The 17178-nt window shown below is 41.2% G+C and overlaps 2 protein-coding genes across 2 annotated transcripts in view; one reads left to right on the top strand and one right to left on the bottom strand.

Moving 5' to 3' along the window:
- Positions 1–13508, bottom strand: part of XYLT2 (xylosyltransferase 2) — a gene marked incomplete at its 5' end in the record, with an annotated part of 48793 nt that extends 35285 nt beyond the window's left edge. The window contains one exon of the mRNA XM_083351580.1: positions 13368–13508. Within this exon, the coding sequence (XP_083207706.1) occupies positions 13368–13508 (141 nt within the window). The remainder of the gene's footprint in view (positions 1–13367) is intronic.
- A 2719-nt stretch (positions 13509–16227) lies between these two features.
- HEATR9 (HEAT repeat containing 9) overlaps positions 16228–17178 on the top strand; it is a gene marked incomplete at both ends in the record, with an annotated part of 43073 nt that continues 42122 nt past the window's right edge. Inside the window, one exon of the mRNA XM_083353401.1 lies at positions 16228–16266. Coding sequence (XP_083209527.1) covers positions 16228–16266 — 39 coding nt within the window. The remainder of the gene's footprint in view (positions 16267–17178) is intronic.

Raw genomic sequence — 17178 nt, 5'->3', positions numbered from 1 at the left:
GAGATGCTAGAACAGGCAGAGATAACAGTTCATTAGTCACCAGCCGGAGCCATCTGTTCAGGGATTTGCAGGCCTGTTTTCTCCACTCAGGAGGTGAAAGCCAAAGAAGGAGACAGGCAAACAATGGAAGTCTTTCTCCCCTTTCAATCCACGCATCCTGACAAGCATCCTTGCTAGGAAGAAGACAGTTCCATCTTTTTGTAAAGTAAGGAACTCAGCTTCCCTTTCAGCTTGGGCAAGCAAGGACCTTGTACTTTGGAGCCACAGAATGTATTCGCCTTAATTTCTTTCTAGAACAAAACTGTTTTATTTAAATACTTGAATTCCTGGTAGGATCTGTGCTAAAAGCTTTCCTTTCTGTATTCTTGATTGCCTTCTGGTGATCAAGCTCATGGCATCTTCTTTTTGAAAAAAAGTGCTCTTCAGCGCAACACAAAAATGCCTTCAATGCAAGGAAAGACAAGGAAAGACCAGCTGTAAAAACACTTGTTTGCTGTTCTTCCTTGTTCCTCTTGTAAACGTGGCCTGCCAAGCATTAAAGCTGGGCCTTCTAAACAGTGCCTCCAAACACAGCTGTAGGCTGATCTTTTCCCCAGAAGCTCTTCATGTGAACCATGACTGGCAAAAGCACATCCATCCAGGTTTTACACCTGCTACCAGCTGCCAGTTAAGGAATTCTATAGCTCCTAATTGTTGCATTCATTAATGCCAAAGAAGTCTCTTCTGCTTGAATCACAAAGGAAAAGAAATACAGTGCTGCAGATTTCTGGGCTGGCGCTGACTGTGTCTGGGTTAAATGTCCACCCCCCACCCCTAAATCCCCTGCTTGCTCCACCTCACTACACTAAAGGGGCAGCCACACATTCTTCAAAAGCAAAAGGAACTACAGAGCATCTTATACAACCTCAAGGCATCCAGAGGCTCCAATCTTGGCAGGCAACAAGAAAAATGCTATTACCGCTCCCCAGGTGGTTCTCATGGCTCTACTTCACCATCTGTCACAGCTCAGATTCCTATACCTGTAGAACAGGTGGACTGCGGATGTACTTGGCCATTCATTAGAAGACAGATTTCTTGGTAAAACATAACATGATACTTATGCGCTTATATACATATCTCCCAGAAAACAAACTAGTCGCCATCACAGTAGTACACATCTAACAGGGAGTCAAGAACATGAAGAGCTGGACAGCATCTGGTCTGGACATAATCCACACTGACTGGCTAAAGAAACTAACAGCATTCATGAACACTTAGCAGCATAGAGCAGGGCTTTTCAACCTTTTCACTCATTGCGCCCCTTTTAGGGTATGGCGACATCCGAGTACCACCAGTCGCCTAGCAAGGGGTCGAAAACTTAATGACCAAAAAAAAAAAAAAAGGAAAAAAGTGATGAACTACAGGTAGTTCTCGACTTACAACAGTTCGCTTAGTGACTGTTTGAAGTTACAATGGCACTGAAAAAAGTGCCCCCCCCCAAGCCACAGCTGAGCAAGACACCTGCCTGCCTGCCCGGCAGCGCTCTTCCTCCCGTCAAGAGGTTTTCATTGTTTTGAGCATTTCTGTTGAGGATTGGCAGCGGGGGTGGGGTGGGGGGTGTTTGGTTTCTATTCCCCCCCCCCGTATGCTGGGTGGTTGCAGCAGGTTTTGGTCACTTCACATGACCCTGGGACACTGTGACCATCATAAATATGAATCAGTCGCCAAGCATCTGAATGTAAATCACAAGACCCTGGAGATGCTGCAACATTCCAGCTGATCGGCGCTTCTTCTGGGCTCAGAAGCGCCAGGATCAGCGCCGAGCTCCAGCTGGAGCCTGGCGCTGATCCTAGCACTTCCACTGAGCCCTGGCACCCCTGCAGCTCCAGCCATCTCTCGCTCAGGCTTGTGCGCTGCTGCCACCAGTTCAGCTCATTCCCCTTCTCTGCTACCACTTTTCTAGGATGGTTGCATACCACCTGCCAGGTGCCAATGTACCACAGGCGATATCCATACCACTTGTTGAAAAGCCCTGGCATAGATGAACTGGCTTTTAGCAGCTGGCTTCTACTGGAATATCTAACACAAGGAAGGGCAGTGCTGATTATGAAAGAGCCCCACAGAGGAACATCACTTTCTTTTTTTTTAATAGGTTTTATTATTTTTTTAAAATTACAATCTTTAGAGCTTAATAGACAACATGTTGTCGGGGTTCACATATTTAACATTAGAGTCTTTAATATAAATCTATTCAGTACTGCATAATCCAGTATTTTTTCTTTGATCTTCCTTTCTTCCCCATGTTTTTCCCTTTTCTTCTCATTAAACAATTACGATTCTTAGTACTATTGACGTATACAAAATTAGATATAGTTATCTTCATCATATTTTACTAATATTATAGAAATAACAATAATATCAATTCATAAATCAATATCCTGTTGTTCGTGCTCTTAAGTTTGATTTCCCATCAGTTTTTAAAATATCTTTTCAGTTATGATTTTCTTAATATTAATTATATTTATATAGCTAAAAAAATTGATTCATACCAATCCTCCTATTATTTTCAAATTTCCCATATCAAAAGAAGAAGAAGAAAAAATGCTATTTTAAGTCTTTCTATTTTTGTGAAAGCTGCTTGGCATGAGAAAGACAATTAGATAAAGTATTTTGGGGGAGGAACTCTGCCCATCCATATTCCCTAGACGTTTCTGTTGCCCGCTCTATCTTCCATTTTCTAGAATCTTCTTCCTTGTCATCAGGTGTATTTTGGAGAAAGGAGTAAAGGTTCTTTTGTATTTTCATTGTTATAGATAGGTCTTGCAGTATTTTATTTGTGTATGACAGTCCATATTTCCCTTCTCCTATCTCCTCCATCTGTAAGTCCATTTCTTCAGTTTCACCCTCTGATTTCTGGTTTATTTGTTCATACTTTGTAGTCGTTGTCTGGGAGTTTTCCAGTTGTAGCTTCAAGTTGGAGATTTGGTCCTTTATATCATCTAGGTTATTTTTAGTCTCTTTATGGTTTCTTTTTATGTCCTCTTTGTGTGCAAGAATTGTTTGATGAATTTGCTGTAGCAAAGAGAGTATTTCCTTCTGAAAGGGATTTGTTTTTTCTTGAGGCATCATTTCCAGAAATCCTGTAGTATCACCAGTCTCAGTAAGACTGGAACAAAATTTGCTCTAGTTTTCTGGTATTTGTATATAGCCTTTATAATCTAATCCTAATAGCAATATTTTCTATAACCCTTTCTCTCAAGTATCCTGAAAATTATCAGTCAGACAAGGTTGTAATCCACAATGTCCCCAGTGTTCATAACATTCAACCTCCTTGCAGCCAGACATATTCAAAAGTCAAATTTTTCTTTCTCTCCCTCTGGCTCTTGAGATTAAAAGTCCAAGCCCAGTAGGTATTTATAGACCATGAAGGTCAGGATGATAAATATGCCAAAATATTTTCCTTTATTGGCAAGTGTTCCCTCTTTAGCTGAAAGTCACCAAGCAGCCAAGGAGCTAGTTATAGTGCTGTACTCAAATCCACCACTAGATCTCATCCAAAGTACATTATCCACTTTTAAAACAAATGATTGATGTCTTATTTCTTATATTTCATCTCAATAGCTTTTTTCCCAAAGGGAAAATCTTAACAATTATCTCAGATTTATCAAAACTGTAGTTCTGTATTACTTTCATTTCAGTATTGTGTATTTCTGTCCCCCATACAAAATTTAAAACGCCGCTTCCTTTCACATCCAGAGGTTTTAAGCTTCTTGGGAGACTTTCCCAGATAATTCCGTTGTAAAATAGTAAAGAAAGGATCAATATTCTCACCAGTACTAACATGCTGTTTACGATGTGCTTATTAAAGCTTTTGTTCTTTGGTTGTCAGCAGTTAATGGCCGGCCGCAGGGGTGTGGCCAGTCTTTCCCCTGCCAGTTTAGAGGGTTTTCTTGGATCGAAGGGAGAGACCAACATCTCTCTGTGATTGACAAGGCACCCCTCCTTCATCGCCTTTTCGGGGTGACTTTAGGCCCTTTTTGCTCCTAGCAGGGCAAAATTGGTCACGGAAGGCAGAGCTCTGCCTTCTTGGGTCCCGTCTCACTGCAATGCAAAACCTGAAGTCTGGGAACAACACTTTCTAACTACCAGCCAATAACCTGCCTCCACACAACATGGAAAGTCCTACTGGGCATCATAGCTTTCATATGGGCACAGCTCAGAAGAACATTGGGAAAAACACCAGGGGCTCAAAACGCCAGTTGTTCACAGATACAGCAATTGCCCAAGATTCAAGGTCTAGTAAGAGTAATCTGAGCAAAACTTGGATAGAATATAGGAAAGCCTATGGCTCAATGCCATACACATGGATCTGTGAATACCCTAGGTTGGGGGAGAAGCTCCAACAGATTCCAGGAACAACTTTGTCATTCTCTGTCCAGAAAAGTGCTAGGAACAGCTAAGGTAACGTGCACAACCCTCAAACTCTTCTCTGGTATAGGACCCGAGATTGAGGAAGACTCTTCTGCATAGGGGTCAGAAGAGATTTTTTTTATTATTATTAATTTAGAAATTTTCAACATAGTAAAAATATACAGACCCAAAAAAGGACATAAGAAATTAAACAAAGAAATAAAAAAGCATGCTAGTATGCCTTCTGCCCTCCTATCTATCAAGTAATTATCATCTTAAGCTTTCCTCCAATCTCTTTGTCCTTTTAAATCTCCAAGTCCCAACATTATCAATCTGATTTTTCTTGTTTCAACCAAAAGTCCCCATAAGGTTTCCAGTGTTTCTGAAAAACCTTTTATCATTTTTCCTCTGACTAAACTGGTCAGCGTCGCTATTTCTGCAAGTTCAGGTAAGTTTATAATCTAGTCTTCCACTGTAGGTCCCGTATTTCATTGTATCTCTAGCTTGTTGCATACAATAACGTAAGGTGATACTTTTTAAAATACTGACTTCAAGTGGGGATAGGAATAAAACGGTTTAGTATCTAAGACAAGGAGAATGATGGTAATTTAAAATATAACCAAGAAAATATGGCTTATATATTATTCCTAAGAAAATCAACATTTTATTGTTTCATTCTTTGGCTCATGATCAAAAAGGGATCCCTCTTCCTTTCCTCTTTTGTTTGCACAACTAGACATTTGAGGGATGCAATGCATAGTATCTGGGGCTTTTTCCAGACTGATCCAGTAAGCAATAATTTTTATAGTAATTACTTTTGTTCTGTTCTGTTCTACCCAGCTCATTCGTTCTCCCAATCCCCTGGCTGCGAACATAACTTTCCATATGCCTGCCACTGTCCCTAGTCTGATGTTGATCTATGTGTATATAAACAGAAGCTGAAAATTAAGTTCTGTCATGCAGTAGCCAACATTTGGGCACATATTTTGATCCATGTCACATTTTATTTTAAATGAACTCTAAGAACAGTCAAATACCATTGAATAATGGTACGAAATGATTTCTTCTATCATATTCACATTTTTTTTGGAGATTGGGCTTTAAGGATATTTTGAAAAACCAACAGATTTATTTACCAACAGATTCATTCAGATATTATTTTGGTGGGTTTTTTTTGTGTGGATTCTACCTAAAATGTACTTGGGTTTGCCAGAAGAGAAACTGAAGCATGTACAAAAGAAGGTTTTGTACACAAAAGAATCACAGGCCAATCCAGTGTTGAAAGCAGGGATCCCAAGATCAGCTACTACCATATATCAGCTGGAACCTAAAGTTTAGCAAGGAAATGCAGAAAGCCTGGCTTCCAGAATTTATATTTCTTTCCACAGAGATGTCACACTACCTAACAATCAAAGAACAGCTAATCCCTTCTCTGGTTATTCCTTTCTGTGCCTGAGAGAGTTTTTAGAAGTTTCAACCTACAGACTCTAGATAATTACCGTAAGTCAATTCTCACCCCAGCCATTACATGTCTCTCTGAAGCTTCAATCCCCCCAACTACAAAATACTGTGAAAAATAAATAAAGCGTACGAACTGTGACTGTTCCACACCCTAGCTACCCCAAAAGCTAAAGATCCTCCGCTTCTGATTTCTGAAGCATTAGCAATTATTATCCTCAGCCATGAAGGCTAAGGGAAAAGGGACTTCCCTGAGTCGCAGATTATGTTCTGAAACAGCACATAAGCTGCTTTTTGGTGAGTTACAGACTGGATGAGAAGTTATCCAAATTCTAAGTCGAAATGTAAGAGTCTAAAAAAAAAATCCTTTTCTTGTGGGGGGGGATGGAAACAGTTTTTACTCAAATTGTATAGAATGAAGAGCAACACTCTTCACCATTACATGATTCTCCCTGCACATTATGTCAGGCACTCACCAATTTTAAGAAGAATTTTGGTACTTAGTAAATTTAGCATTTTAGAAAATTCCTTCCTGCTGCCTGCTGGATTTTCTGTGCTTTAGTCTGGAGATACCAGGAGCAAGTATTCCAGGCTTGCCCCAAATATATGAACTGGAATACCAACAAAGTACAGGTAGCCCTTGATTTACGACCACAATGGAACCCAAAATTTTGTTGCTAAGTGAGGTATTTGTTAAGTGAGTCTTGCCCCATTTTACGACCTTTCTTGCCAGAGCGGTTAAGTGATTGCAAAAGATGATCACATGATTCTGAGACACTACAACCGCTGTAAATATGAGTCGGTTGCCAAGCGTCTGAATTTTGATCACCTGATCATGGGGATGCTGCAGCACTCGTGTGAGAAGCAATCCTGTCACTTTTTCCAGTGTCGTTGTAATTTTGAACCATCACTAAATGAACTGTCGAAAGTCGAGGACTACCTGTATTAACATGTAATTGTTGTTTTTATATAACCAGTGTAGAGGTGTTGAGGTATCTTGTTAAGACTGAATTGTCCCCGCTCTTTTTATGAGAATGCTCTCTGTTCAACATGTCAGGTTGTAAAGTTAATGCAATTTTCTAATTTCCTTTTAGGAGACATTCATATATATAAATAAAATTAGCATAAAATATTCACAGAGATGTTTCTCATCTCTCCGATTTGAACTCTCAGTGGATGTTTTAAATAAAACAGTGCAACCAAGAAACACTTCAAGCAACTGAGGACCCCACAGCTGGAATGCTACCATGTTTACTTTGAAGTGCCACATGAATTTAAAGGACTTTATTTCTTGAATGTATGCTTTAGAATGAAGCCTGTTTACATTCTATTTCATGTTGCTTTTTAAAAGAACATCCTCTTGTTTCAACAATGGAACTATGTATACATAGATATGCTATATTGGTGACTTATAAAGTATGGGGTTGTTTTTTTTGCAAATTAATACTAGTTCCTTTATACGAACAATGTACAATCTAGGAGAAAGACACCTCTTACCACCTCATCCCTTACCATCCCATCCCCAACCCACCATGATGAAATCTGGACTCTTAAGTATTTGTTAAATGCAACATTCTGGAGCAGGGATGCATCACCCTCGCTCCTGATCCTCCATGCCCCCTCCGTCATGATTGCTAGCAACAGGGGCGGGAGCCACCCTTACTGCTTTGCTGAACGCTGACAGTAGTTTCCTGCTACAGGCAGTCCTCAACTTACAACAATTCATTTAATTAGAAGTTACAATGGCATTGAAAAAAGTGACTTATAACCGTTTTTCACACGTGGGACCGCTGCAGCGTCCCCATGGTCACAGGATCAAAATTCAGACACCTGGAGGGCCGTTGCAGTGTCCCAGGTCATGTGATCACCCTTCCCGCCTTTCTGACAAGCAAAGTCAATGGGGAAGCCAGGTTCACCTAACAACTGTGTTACTAACTTAATAACTGCAGTGATTCACTTAACAACAAGTGCAGGAAAGGTCATAAAATGGGACAAACTCGGTTACCAACAGAAATTTTTCTACTCCGTTGTGGTCATAAGTCAAGGACTCCCTATACACTGGAAATGAGAAAGCATGAAAGGAAGAGTTAAGAGCTCTAAAGTTAAAACAAAGGAAACCTCTAGAAACTCAGCCCCACCCATGATATTGATGTGGTCCCACCCAAGGCACAGCTTCCGGGCCTTCCACTGCTTTAAACAATTGCTTTAAAAAGTTCATCTTCTTTTCCTTTTCTTCCAGAACTCCCATTTCTGTTCCTGAACAACACAGCCCACAACAGCGTCCAATTTCACTCTTAAGGTAGGCCATACAAACACTATACTTAAGCGAAAGCCTTTGTCTTCAAACAATACTTGAAGAAATCAGGAAGGGCAACAGAAAACCCCAAACTGTTGCTTTAAAAGGCGTGGTTTGAATGACCCGTTTTGCAACTAATTGTCTCTTTAAGGAGTCACATAGCGCTTGCAGGCAACCATTGATGCTTTCATATATCACGAAGAGATAAAAGGTGTGTTGGGAAAGGCTGGTTTCTTTTTTATATTTCAATATCAAGATGCACAAAGACTGCCGCTCCTGAATCTTCATAATACAATCAGTGGGATTTCTCCTGAAATAAAGGAGCCATGAATTGGGAGTTCAGTTTCAACTGGCAACTGACTTTTGGAGTATGACCAGGAGAGCCTTTGAATTCTTCACTGTTCATTCAAGCTGCGCTCCTCTGTCAAGTACAACAGTAAACTCCATTAAGTTCAAGAGCAGACACACTTAAGACTATAGTATCACTTCTCCAACTACTATCCAACAGCCCCCAAATCAATAGGTCATCTTGCTTGCAATTGACTAAAATTACATTTTAGGATGTAATTGGCTTAATGGATATTTTTTCCAGAGAAGCAGTAACTAAACACTGGGAATTTATTTTTTGTCAGAAGTCCCTTAAGGAACCATCCAATCAAAACCTGATAAAATCATAGCAGATAAAAGATAAGCCTCTAATTTATTTACATAACACCACCCTCCCTGCAAAGAAAAATAGAATCATCATCTTTTGAATTAATTATTTTATATGCACTGTGAATCACAGTTCTATATTGGCTTGATTAAATATATACTAACTTCTCTTTTTTTAGCCTGTTTTAATTTGCATGATAATGTAGCTACTGCATTTTTCAAAAGAATACTGGGTTGGTCAATAAAGTGACTAAATAGAAATCTTAGGAGGGATGGCTTCCATGTCTTCACTTGAATGAGAAGACACATAAACCCTTTCAGATAACAAAAATAAATTATTCCACAATCTAAAATATTTATTTCCTGCTTTTATAAGTAACTCAAGGCAGCCAACAAACAGAGAATACTTCTTCCTCCTATTTTCCCACAACAACCCTGTGAACTAGGCTGACCTAAATCATCCAGCCAGCTTTGAGACCTAAGGTGGGACTAGAACTCACAGTCTCCCAGTGTGTAGGCCAGCACCTTAAGTACACACAACCTTTAGTTACCAAGTTTGAGAAACACTGCTTTAGAATATTCTGACGTGTTCAACAAGATGAATCACAACAGTAAGTAACTTTGTTGTTGATATTAGGGTCCGCTAAAAGAAAAAGAAAAAAAACCCAGAAAGCTCCTGAGCATCTAAGAAGAGGTAACAGACGTGAAAGCAGCTCCATAAAAATATTTTCAAGAAGGATCGATACAGAAGGATTTGCCAGCCATTTTAACAGCTCCATAGGGCAAATGTGTTTCTTATTTGGTAGAACACTGAAAGTGACCTCTAGCACAGCAGATGGCAAGACATCAAATTGGACTTTTAAAAAAGCTCTAATATTAAAATAACAGGCAGACTAGATGAATTGATTTGAGAAAGCCAGCACATTTTGGACATAGCTCTTGCCCATGCTTGCTAGGACTGATGAAACTTTAGCCCAAAGGTTGACAGGTTGAATATTACTTTTTATCACATTCTTCTGAAATAACAGTCTTAGGGGAGCTTTACTGTATGATTGTTTAGTCCAAAGTCAATTAATTAAGCCCAGAGTGTGAAGCAACCAATATGACTAATTTACCTTTTGTATAACCTACTTAACTTGTTCTCTAATTGGAAGATCCTTGACCAGCTTTTGCTCTCCAGATGTGCTAGACGTCAACTCCCATGACTGCCCCACTGACACGCAATTTGTAGTAAAAACATATGGAGAGCGCCATGTAGGGCAAAGCTGCTAATGCAACAGAGGGTACCAGTTATGTGGATTACTACCCGACTGCATCCACATAACTGGTGGCTGTCACAATGGCAGAACTTCTTGTCCGGAAGTTTGATTTCTATGGCTTCTTCAGTTGCATTTAATTTTAATTAAGAAGCAATATTTGTTCCTTCTTCTTATATGGCAGTTTTAATTTAACTGCCAAGCAATACTTTGTGCTTCTGAAAGTCACAGAATCTGAAGACAAGTATATGAAGTCCTCAACATACAGCCGTTCCTTTAGCAACTGCTCAAAGTTACAAAGGCAATGAAAAAAGTGACTTGCAACTAGCCCTCGCACTTATGACCATTGCAGCATCCCCACTGTTTCGGGAAGAAAATTTGGGTGCTTGGCAACTGGCATGTATTTAAAACTGTTGCAGCATCAGGGTGTGTGTGTGTGTGTGTGTGTGTGTGTGTGTGAGAGAGAGAGAGAGAGAGAGAGAGAGAGAGAGAGAGAGAGAGAGAGAGATGTGATGGCTATTTACGACCTTCCCAGCCTGCTTCCAACAAACAAAATTAATGGTTGAAAAAAGTAATAAAATCAGGGGTGACTTGCTTATCAGGAGAAATTCTAGTCTCAATTATGGTCGTAAATCAAGATTATCTCCAGCAGAAAAGTACTCAACTATGATAAGGGGTTTGGAGACTTTTCCTTTGTTTTTTAGAGGATGCGTTCTTAAGTCACCCATAACTTTTGATTTCCAAACAGAAAAGCCAAACACAAATCTCTTCATAATTAGCCTGTCACATGTGACGGCAAAGGCATATTAATAATTCTTATAGTAGGCCTTATAAGAAGGATCAAGTCCATCTCAAACAACTACGCTATTTTATATACCTGCAAAAACAGTACATGTATCTCACCATATAACTCGAATATTCCACAACCAATACAGCTTTGAAAAAGCTGCACTACTATATTAAGAAAATCAGGGCGGAAAATACGAAAATCTGAAGAACACAAATTAGAAACAAATATTGGAGAACTTCACAGCAACAAGTAATTCAAATTCTTCAGGTGCTTGAATGTCTTTACCAGGATTAAACTCCAGTCATAACTACGGTACTTTATTTTAATTATACACACACACATGCACACAGACACACATCTGTTCAACTTAAGGCACGTTGAAAATTATGGAATGACTTAGCGTGACCCAAATTCCAAATTCTCATATGTAACAAAATGAACATTTCTAAGTTATTCCAAGTTGATGCTTCTCAATTCACGTCCAAGGATATTCCCCCCCCCACAAATATTTATTAACTCAATGAAAGAAACAAAAAAATGGCATGCATTATTACTATTTTTGCTTTACTTCTTCAATAAACTTGAGGTGGCTATGTTGACCTTTGCTGTGAATTTTTCAATGTACTTTCAGAACTCTGAATGCAAGTATATATATCCTGAATGTGACTGAAAGAAAATGCCAAACCAACTTTAGTTTGAAACTCGGTGAAGAACAAAAAACATGCTAATGTAGATAGAACCAGGCACAATCATCCAGGGCCTAGCACACAGGTCTGCAACCTGCGGCTCCGGAGCTGCATGCGGCTCTTTCAGCCGTCTCCTGCGGCTCCCAGTCCTCTGCCATGTGCAGTCCAAAAAAAAAAAAGTGGGACTAAAAAAGTTCAACCAATCAATTCAAATATGCAGGGTAGGTGCATATCTCGCCTTGCCTCCACTCTTCAGTCAAACCCTGTTCTGCGCATGCATGCATGTATGCACATGCGCACACATTTTTTGCGGCTCCCAGTTTTTCCTTTTGTGAGGGAACTGGTTCCGAGTGGCTCTTTCACTGTTTCAGGTTGCTGACCCCTGGCCTAGCATGAATTACACCTGTTTTGCTTTTCTCCTCCTTGAAATATTTCCCTGTCTGGGCTACTATATTTCTACATGGTGAATAGTAGGGCTTAAGCTGTTAGTCTCTGTCCTGAAGCTCTGGATACTCCCCCTCCTTCCCCATGCAGGCCCTGTTTTCTGTCAGTAGTTTGATTACTGTCTAGATAGAAGATCCAGCAGCAGCTCACCTCCTGGGGCGAGATTATTTTTGCCATGCCCAGTGGAAATAACCAAGCCGAAAAAAAATTCTTTTTATGCTACAGAGTGACAAAAATAAAATCCATATATAGATATAGCTCATAATATAGTAGCATCACAGAGCAACTCAGAGCAATTTTAACATGCAACACAGTCTTGAAATAGAGGATTTATCTGTCAATTTTCCAGATATTTTCCATTTTTCCTGTACTGTATTTAATGATGATTTAACACCATTTAACATCCTTTTATTCCCTCCGGCTGCAACACCATCTCATATTCCATCCACCCTTCTGCATTTCGTTTACCAAACACAGGCAAATCTTCAGATCTTCCAAAAGAAATCCGGGAGCTTCCTATATGTATATATATATATATATATGATCACTCTTATTAAAGGGAAGCTGGGCTTCATAATCCATGTTTCTTAATTGCAGAAGGATCCATAGGGAAATCTGCCAACTGCTCGGTATTATTACATGCCTCTAGATCGCCACACCAAGTTTTCTCGGAGGGCGTACAAAGAAGCGCGGGTCTCCCATCCGCAAGACCAAGCCAACGTCTCGGTTGCATTCATTCCAGGCTCCAATTACAGTAACTTCACGAGACTCTGAGGTTTTGGGAAACAGCTCCCAGTCCTCCTTCAGAGAAACAGCTACGGTACGCGAATCCTCGCCGCTCCGTCCTTCTTCTTTTTCCAAAGGGCCAATTCCAAGATTCAGCCCTGCTTTTGCCACACGAATTATCCACTCCCAAAACTATATGGATTCTCCACCCCCCCACCCCATCCCCATTATCCTATCTCGATCGTCCGGGCGGCCCTTGCTTGTCGGTCCCTCTCCCACTTCCCCAGCGCAATTCCCCGTGGCAAAGTACTCCGCTCCCGTCCATCACCTCTACCCCGCTCGGTTCTTCACGCACTAGTGACGCCTGACCCGAAGGCATCAACACCCGCACGCCTCCGAGAGCGGACGGACGCCTTTCCACTCCAGAGAGCACCATTTACCCGTACATCAGGGCTGACCGCTGCGCCGCCGCTTAGGTCTCCCGCTCTCCCAGCCCCAGACGGGAAAGTCCATCGGCAGGCAGCTTTTGGCACCGATCCCGCCCCGACCCTCCAGCGCCCACTTTTCCCCGGCGCCAGCCTTCTTCCCTTCCCCGGGAGATAGTAGCTCTCCCGCGCGATGCAAATCCCCGCAGGTTCCCGCTTCTGCTTTCTGCCTTGCCCCCTCACCTCTCCCCGATCGTCTTCCTCCAGGCTGCTGAAACTCCACACCACCAGGCCCTGGATGAGCAGGATGGCCAGCGCCGTGGCGATCGCCAGCTTGTACCGGCGAACCAGCTTCTGCACCCGGACGCTCGCCACCATCTTCATTCCAGGCGGCGGGCAAAGGGGGGGAGGGAGGGCGTGGGAGGAGAGCAAGGAAGAGCCCGGCGAAGAAGGCGGCAGAGTTGAGAAACCCTGCAGACCGCGGGCGCGAGCACGCACAGCGCGGGGACACACACGCGCGCGCGCGCGCGCGCGGGCGGGGAGGGGGAAGGGGCGGGGCCGGGGAAGGCAACCCGGATCGCTGAGAACCGTTGCCGAGGCGGGCGTTTCGGCGAGTTTTGTAAATCCCAGGATGGGAAAGAGGGAGGGAGGGAAGGAGGGAGGGTGAGAGACGGACTGACGGGGACCGAGGCATCCCGGAGAAGAAAAGAACTCGCTGCTTGAACGTCTGACGAGCCTCCCACCCACCTCCTTCTTTATTTTATTTATTTATTTATTTATTTATTTATTTATTTATTTATTTATTTATTTATTTATTTATTTATTTATTTATTTATTTATTTATTTAAATTCCATTTATATCCCGCCCTTCTCCGAAGACTCAGGGCGGCTTACAAGCTTTATCCTTGCCAATAGGGCTCGTCAAGGCTACAAGACAGCCGCGTTTGCCTGAGGGGGGGGGCTCTTCGCCTTTCTCCCCTTTCAAGTGCAAAGTACATTCACACACACACCCCTTCTCGCTGGCGCTTCGTGCCCGGCCATAGGTCGCCCACCTCCCGCAGCAGCCCTTTCTGTACGACGCGAGGTGGGTACGGGGAGGGATTGAAAGGGAATCAGCGACGGCGACAACGTTGGAGGCAAGGATGAAAAACTACGAAACGGGCATTTGTACGAGTGGAGGATAACTTTTGTTCCGGCTGAATCGGGACGGTGGAGGGGGAAATCCATTGGGTGACCTTGGCGGGAACTCTTTCACGGCTTTAATCTACCTCAGGGGTCTTCAAACTTGGCCCTTTTATGACTTGTGGACTTCAACTCCCAGAATTCCTCAGACAGCGTATGCTGGCTGAGGAATTCTGGGAGTTGAAGTCCACAAGTCATAAAAGGGCCAAGTTTGAAGACCCCTGATCTACATGAATGAGACAGATCTGTAACATGCCGTTCTGAGATCTTTTGAAGAAAAAGGAAGAACGGAAATATAATATTAAAGGAAGGGGGCACTTTTTAAAAACACGCATGCGCTTTTTTTCTTTTAAAAGTTATAAAGCTGTTTGGACCGATATATTTTCTTTTTTGTTGGTTGTTTTGACCATGCGTGTTCCAAACTGCTCCCAGACACGCTACGTGAGTACAACATGTACAAAAGAGTTCTGATGTTACTCATCTATGAACTTGTTTGTGGAAAGGTCGATATGGTGTGATTCAGGGATCTAGTGCTGCAAGATAGTTAATGTTCTCTGCCATTGTTACAAGGTGGTGGTTCTTTGTATTCCAGAGTTGCAAGATGGGCTTATCCACCTCCTAGCAATTTATTTTTGTTGGATGTATAAAAGAACACACTGAACATGCACTTAAAAACATCTAGGTTTGTACTCAGACAACAGTCTCCCTCAATAACGTTGGATCATCTTCTTCAGTATGAGTGAGTGTGGAATTTGCTCATTGTTCCAATTCCTGGAAGCTTGACATTTAAACAAACCAGTCATCAATTGCCACATAGAAATAAATCATATTTACACACCATTCAAAAGAGACAATACAAAAGATAAGAAAAAGAGCAGAACACATCTCCAGCAGCCAACACCCAGATAAGTAGGGATTAACACCAAGCAAACAAAAAAGCAGAAAACTATATCCTAACCAAGGAACTACCGAGGAGAAAACCATACCCGTACTAAAACTGGTAGGGCAAGCTACTGTATATAAACGGAGCAAACTCCAAACTCAGCTTGCACTGATGTTAATACCTAATTAGGTAATCAAATATCTGCAAGCCAATGACCAAACTCAGAAAACACCAAGGACCCCACAGTTAAACCCTGAGCTATAAATAACTACTCTTCTATTGGAACTTTGTATGTCACTCAGTCCTACCTGCAGCTCACAGAAACATTTGCCTTTTAATAAAATACCTAGATTTCTTTTGAATTTTTTTTGCCACCATGGATTTGACACCACTCTCCTACAAAATCAGTATTTTAGCTTAATTATGAAAACAAAAATGGAAGGAAGAGAATGGGGACAGAGCAAACAGCATGTCAACTGCTTTGCATTCTGGAGGAGACAGGATTCAAATCAGGACTGTCAAGGCCCCTACAAGGTTTTGTGTAACCCGTGAAGGGCCTTATTCCAAAAATGACAGGGACCAGAGCCTTTAGGGAAAGAGTTTCAGGAGTTTCCTAGGGTGAAATTGGTGCCTTTTTATTTATATATTCCATTTTTATAGCTGCTCATCTGAATCTAATGGACTCTTTCATTGCTGGCAAAAGCTGAGGCATTCCTCTTGCCCTGTAAAATTTCCCCAAACTCCAATATTAACAGGAAAACTGGCAGGCCACATTTTTGCACTTCATTTCTAGTAGCATCATAAATAACTTCTTATAAACATATTGATTTTTATTTAATTATTACCTGTGAACCTTCTGATTCTTTTGCCTCCAAGGATTTTATTGGATCGCGCACAATTAAAAGCAAAGCCAAACAAGATAATTAAATCCAGAAACATTAAAACATAGTTTAAACAGTTAAAAGCTACAATAACAAAAAGGGGAGAGTGCATTCTAAACTACTCACTATCCAACCATGTAACAGGCTCCATACTTCCATGGTATCTCTAGGCCTGATGGTAGAACCAAATATTACGGTAAGTACTTCCCAGAAAGCTAATGGAGTTGGAGCCAATCTCACTTTGTGGAGAATGATGTCCTAGAGGGCAAGTGCCATTGCAGAAAAGGCTCCTCTCCTGATCCAGCCAAACTAAGGTCCTTGATTAATGGAATCCACAACATGTTCCTTGTGCCAGACCTCCTGGGATCTGACCACTGTTGTCTCTGTTCTTAGTCACTGACATACTCCTTCGGGAGAGGGGCTGTATATAAATCTAATATAAATAAATAAATTATGCTGTGCAATGATCTAGGTTGTAATTCTCTTTTTTTTTCTAAACTTAGATGATTAATTCCTGATCGGATAGATATCTATGTGGCTTCCTACACTATGTATTAATTTCATCATGCAGAAGTGTTTGCTAGAACTTCATGATATATTTGCAATAGAAGTATAATTTATGCCAACTGTCCTTAACCAGTTACATGCATATCCATTGTGCTATTTACTTTTGGAGTATGCAATCTTGTAAAGAGAACAGAAAAAGAGTAAGAAAAAAGTCAAAGAAATTACAGGAAATAAAGAAAAGGAAGACCACTTACACTGGTTTGCAGGAACACTATTGCCTTTCTGTGTCTTTCGAATCTTGCAAACCATATTTGTTTCCACCAATACATTACATTTTTTTTCCACCAATACATTACATTTTTTTTCCAGACTTCTCATCTCTCTTTCTGTCAGCCCTTCAAATAAGCTAGATCAAAAAACAGACAGTTCAGGATATATCAGCAATGCTGCTTGATTGTTACCAATAGCAATAACAATACTTGATAAGTTGTAGGATACAGTCATATAACCTTGAAAGCCTGTCAAGGTGTCTCTCTGTCCCGTCTTATACTAAATAAAGTTAATATGAGGTTATTTGGAGTTTATCTTTCTCCCATTTTTT

Source organism: Vipera ursinii, assembly GCF_947247035.1.
Source record: "Vipera ursinii genome assembly, chromosome: 2".
Taxonomy (NCBI): domain Eukaryota; kingdom Metazoa; phylum Chordata; class Lepidosauria; order Squamata; family Viperidae; genus Vipera; species Vipera ursinii.
Note: the sequence above shows the minus strand (reverse complement) of the source record. Positions and strands in the feature narration are given on the sequence as shown.